We start from the raw sequence: 6,165 nt of genomic DNA, 5'->3' as shown, positions 1-6,165 counted from the left end.
GGGTAGCCTTTTTTAATTTTTCAAAGGAACCTGTAATTTATTTTCTTATTTCCATAGAACTCATGGAAGTTTACTGTACCTCATTATTTTTTTCTCTCATCCTCTAATACCTCCTACGTAATCATTATTATCCACTGGTAAAATAAACTTGGAGAAACCATGGAACAATTGTGTGCCTACTATAGCTAAGAAAATCTGAACAATTAAAAAAAGTATAAGTATAGGTTAATTCTCTCTCACAGAAAATAGCTAACTCTTTTAGACCAAATCACCTAAATACAAACACCTACCTCTTGATTAGATTCAAAATTTTGCAGCTGTTGACAACTTCAACTTTTATAATTTTTTTTTTAGATATTTTTTTTTATTTATTCAAAATCAGACTTAAAAGTAATAATAATTACTAAAAACTAAAATTAATACAAGACGTCTTACTGTTCACTTATGGGCATGGTACCCAAAATGTTGATGATATTGCCCCTTTGAATTGACTTAGCTTTTGGGTCACCAGACGTCAAGACCAATTTTTGGAACACGATGTTAATAAAATTATTAATTACTTCATATAATTGAAGGATCACAGAGATGCCAATTCCCAGTATATTATCCAGTGTTCCTATTCTCAATTGTATTGAGGAAATTTTTGAAACCAGCGTTATTTTATTACAACAAACCCCTACATAGGCTGCAATAGCTGCAGATGTTCTGATACTGTAGATGATTGTAGGCAGCAGTAATCACTTTATCAGGTAACCTGACTACTATTAATTTTTAAAAAAGAACACATAATATGTAAAGATTGAATTTTTTTAAATTTGTTTCTAAAAACTAAACTAAATAAAGCACTGTAGGATTTTCAAAAATTTATTTAATTTCATTACCAAAATTCAAGATTTTACTGTAATCATCAAATTTTATGGAGTAGGCTAAAAAATGTAATGAAAATAATCTTCATTACAAAGATAATGGGTAAATAAAGGTGACTGTAAAAATTTTCTATATGGCTCCGGAGGCTCCTTATAGAGTTAAAACTCACTTATGTTAAAATATGAGTATTAACTGCACATAGTGCTTTGTAAAGCAACTGTTTAATTAAAAGTGAGTGAGTTAAGTAAGTTAAAGAGACAACACAAGCTAAAAACAATAAAAAAAAATTTTTGAGGTTATAGAAAACAAGACTTTTGCAAAGTTTTTATTATAACTGTAAAAACCTTAAAATATACATAATGTACTGAATTTATTATAAGCGTAACCACTACGGGGGCCATCATTCCAGATCGGGTAAGTTTTCGTCATCAGAATCGCTCTCCACATCGTCGAAGGACGGCTTCTCGGCTCTATCGCCGGCGCCGCCTCCCATTGTGCGGAGCATTTCCTCGATGTCGTTTGTCGCGCCACCGCCTTCCTCATCCTCGTCGTCTTCGTCTTTCCACTTATTAAAATCTATTTTAAGATAATGCGGTTTCTTTTTATCACTCGTTAGAGACGGCCAGTAGGGAGCATCTTTATTTTCTTTCGACAGCACCATTTCTATACAACGACCCTTATTTACAAAGGCACTTTTTTTAGGAACCACGGCATCGTACAAAGTAATTGTCACCTCGTGAACCTTTTTGTCGAGCGCGTTAATACCTTTAAAATAGACAGAGTCCTTTTCTATTTTAATTGACGGATCTTTGGATTCAATGCTAAATGTGAGGAAAATTTCTTCTTTGCGTTGCGCCCATAAAACGGGAGGAGGTACTGGAGTTTCACCCGACATTTTTCAACACGCCTATGTTTTAGAACAAAGAATTTTCACAATGTGAAATAATTGATCAAACGTGAACTTAACTTACAAATCACAAATCAATTAACAATGATTGAAATTCTATGCACCATTCGGTTTCCGACTCGCCGATTCATTTATGGAAATCAGGGTTACTATATTTAAAATTACAATTTTTACCATAAAGCATAATATTGTACGATAATTTCTACCATAATCTATGGTTGGTTTCGATACACAGCTTTTAGATTCTTTTTGACACAAACTCACAGATTGACAAATCAAAAGCATATTAAAAGCAATTAAAAATCAACTGGAGAAAGAACATGGTCCTACAATTAATTTATAAAGTATAAATAAACAAAATGCGACGGTTTTTTGTTAAAAATTTTACACACCTTGCATAATTTAAATTATATTAAACCCTTACAAATTCTTCAACTGGCACGAATGGTGGCTTCGTTTTCGCACTGAAAAACCAATCTTTAACGATTAACCGAAATCATGTTGGTTACATAAGTATACTATTTTAATTTATAGTATATTTATAGTATAGTATGTTGTAGTGCTTGTATTAATATAGGTTTTAGGTATTCCAAAAATTCAAGTTTATTATGTTCCTTTCTTTGCAATATTTAATAACCCATGCTTGGTGCATCACTACTAACTGTTATTTAATGATTTTTTAACGATTGATCTATTTGCGCAAATATTAGTTACTGAAATCAATAAGTGGAAATAATATATCAATATTTTTTACAAAATTACTAGAACATTCTATTAATTCCTACTATGAATTCATGTACTTGTTATATAGCAACCCAAAAAAAAAAAAGGTTTAAAAAAGTTTCTATCCAGAGACGTGTGATACCAAATTTTATTTACGCATCTACCCAATGAGGATACAAACACTACAAGTGAGACCTGTTTTACTACGTAGGTATCTTCTTAAAAAAAATGAGTCCTGAATTCTAATATTCGCGCGGCATCCACTCGTTCAGCTCGAGTGTTGCTGATCGTGATGTTGATGCAAGCATCGATTGACCTACGTGGACGAACGTTTTACTTATTTTTGCTACTTGCCAACCTAATTTTATAAATGCGATGGGGTACGTCCGTTCGTTAGCTATGTTCAATTGATGCTAGTTATTTATATTGAAAGTGATTTAGATAAGTATTATTGCTACGTCGTACTATTTGGGTCGGTAGATTGCCAGTAGAATGCCAGGCAGGACAGAAATTAACTATTCAGACATTCATTGACTCTACCTAGAGTAGATAACCAACCAACCAACGTGTGATGCCGATAAAGCAAACGTAGGTCAATACATACTGTTAAATAGATTAGATTACAACGGAAAATATTTCACACTTGAATGACCAGTGGCAAGCCCTAAGCGAACAATGATTATTTTAGGTAGTTTAAATAATAAAACTTTAACTGCAAATTATTTGTTTAATTTAATTTATTGTTATCTACTAATTGAAATATTAGGTAGGTACATAAACTTTGAAGATTCACTGAAAGCATTGGAATGACAATATTGTGCGTAAACATAAAAAAAGGAATGTGTGAGTCTGTTACTTTAATCTAAGAATTTAATAACATTAATAATAATACAACAGAATTGGAGCTTTTTACGTATTTGATATAAAATCTTATTCAAATATACTCGTTGGCTGTTAAAAAAATGGAGCCAATTCTGTTGTTGGTTTCAGTCCATTAACTAAAATTACGGCAGTCAAAATGAAGTCAAATCCTTTTCTCTATGTTCGTCGTATGAGGATGTCGTATTATGATCTCTTTCGCAAAATATGGTTATATATATAAAGAGATAGCACTACTTGGGTCACTTTTATATAAACTATTCTTTAAGTTTTAAAACATAATTGGCGCCAATATCTTTATGCAAAGATTATCCAGCTAATCTAATTGCAAAGATTAAGCTTAGCTTGTCCATGGTCTATATGTATCATGTATTTAGCTTGTGTAAGTAATTGTTGCGAAATCAAATGTGCGCGTGCATAAGTACGATGTCATAACACGGTAGCTACTATCATTCCAATAAGGCACTAACCTCTATTAATATCGACAGGTTGTGAATGACGCCATTTTGGCGCTGTACTTTGACGCTGTTAAACGAGTGTTTTATATTTGCATTTGAAATACCACTATAGTATTAGTTCCAGATACACTCGATTACGAATTAAATGCTTTAACTGGGGATTAAATTTAAGTGTGATAAAAATATCAGTCAATTCTCACAAAACTCAGGAGTTACAAGCTAGATATCTATTAAAACGATGCGTTAAAATTATTTGGTTAAAAAAAGAACATATTGAAATGAGAATCTCCGCCTTTTTAGGAAGTTGTTCAAAAATAAATAAATTCGTACTTGATTCAAAATAGACTATTTTTTGTGAAAGTGACTCTATTAAAATAGATAGTGGTGCCAATTGTCTTATCTATTATTTTTTAAACTACACTAAAATTACAAGTCTTAAAACCACTAAGTCAAAACACTTTTTTCAAGACCTGTCAATTTAGTTTAGTTTAGTGTACATAAGAATATGACACAAATGCTTTAATTATTGCAGATACTACTAAGTAGGTGATATATTTTTTTAACAGGCTAGCGTTATTTTAACGTTATTTTAGAGATTAGAAATACTGAATTAAAATATTTTAAATTTTATTCATATGAAAATAGTAAGTTGTTAACGAAAGTTTATTTTAAAGAGAAAATTACTTGAAAATAAGTAAATATAGCTCTCCTTTTGACTATCTTTAACAACTTTATTAATACACGTGGCATAACAGTTTAAGTGTAAAGCAGGGATTTTTTTCTTCCGTTTGAAAGGGGCTGTCCTTTGAACTGTAAAGAAACAACTATTCAGACGTTATGCCACATTCATTAGGTAACAGTGTAGGTACGCCTTACTAACCGAAATAACGACCTGTTTATTAGTACAATATTTAATAATAATTTCCATGGACAAACTCTGTAATTGAAATTACAACTATTTAGCCCCAGACATGAATAGGGCCAGCATATGAAGATCTTTAAAAAGAACGCTTATTCTATTCCTCAAAATATGTACATTTAATGTATAATCTATGTTTTAGTTTTATTTGTTGTATATATTCACACCGTACCATTTATTGCAGCAAATAAGACGGGAGTTTAATCAACAATGTTAGGTATATTTACGGTTTGCACTGTAATTGACATTGACCGCAGATATATATAAACATTCAGGCACTAATCGACGTGACAATAAGTTCGAGGATTTATGCTTATCGATTGGCACTAGTGTCAAGTCTGTTGCACCCAAATCTCTTAACACAACTTAATTGAAATGTCTAAAAATAGTACGTACAGCGTACGATCCTTTTCAGTGTTCTTTGCGGTAAAGAACATAATAATTTTATGTCATGTTAATTTAGTGAAGTTCAGAGATTTATGTACAACAAATTGAGCACCTCTATTTATAATAAAGCTAAAGCCTTTTTGTTTCGTTTCAACGCGCTAATCACTACCTACTATTTAGATATATTTTTTTGCCTTTCATAGATTTTTTTGAGGAAGGTTATTAAACATGACCTAAGGAGTCTAATACAGTTTGAAAGTTTCTATGAGATATATTTAGTTACCAGTATATGTTTGTAGCAGCACATCTGTGTCACATATTATACCGTTCGCACCAGCGTCAGTTAAATGGCGCAACCCTTAACGCCCTTTCAATTAAACCTTGCGCAAATTCTCACGATTTGTCCCGGTACATCTATTTACATAAAACAACGTTAGTTTAGTATTTTTGTAGTCATTTATAATACCCTTTTTTACTGTTTGACTTCCTATTGGTTTGTTCATTGTTTAAAAGTGTAATGGTATTGGTTAAGGTTACTTTTAAGGTAGTTTCTATTGGCTAGCTATAATCTGCATACATGTGTTTAAGCGATACATTTCTGTTTGTAAATATATTTTTTAGTCAACAAAAATCGTAACTCCTTCTTCAAAGTTCATTCAAGATAGCTTATAATTTATTTACATTTTAAAAATAACGTTATCCAATATCATAACAGTGTAAACAATTAACAAACAAGTAGGAAATGAAACAATGAAAAAGGGTATGATAAATGACTCCACAAAAAATCCTAAATTAACGTTGTTCTATGTAAAGAAGATGTTCTGGGAGCTATTGTGAGAATTTGCGCAAGGGTCCAGGGGTCGGTCGTTAAGGTTTGCGACTTTTATCTCATGCTGGTGCGTACGGTAAATTAAGCCACACTAGATAGAGCTTAGTTCGCTCACTTTCCCAAAACAAGAAAAAGGCATTTTAACTTTAAAGTTAAGTTCTATCTAGATTCTCTACAAGCTTACACCTACTAATTT

General features: G+C 31.6%; 1 protein-coding gene across 1 annotated transcript; it reads right to left on the bottom strand.

The window, feature by feature from the left end:
* Window positions 1–1,163: 1,163 nt before the first annotated feature.
* Window positions 1,164–1,912, bottom strand: LOC120627136 (uncharacterized protein CG16817-like). Its single transcript, XM_039895003.1, has one exon. The coding sequence runs from the start codon at window positions 1,760–1,762 to the stop codon at window positions 1,268–1,270; it is 495 nt and encodes a 164-aa protein (XP_039750937.1). The 5' UTR covers window positions 1,763–1,912; the 3' UTR covers window positions 1,164–1,267.
* Between the last annotated feature and the right edge of the window lie 4,253 nt (window positions 1,913–6,165).

The sequence above is a fragment of the Pararge aegeria genome, chromosome 10, assembly GCF_905163445.1.
Source record: "Pararge aegeria chromosome 10, ilParAegt1.1, whole genome shotgun sequence".
NCBI lineage: Eukaryota > Metazoa > Arthropoda > Insecta > Lepidoptera > Nymphalidae > Pararge > Pararge aegeria.
This window is presented reverse-complemented; position numbering and strand designations above follow the sequence as displayed.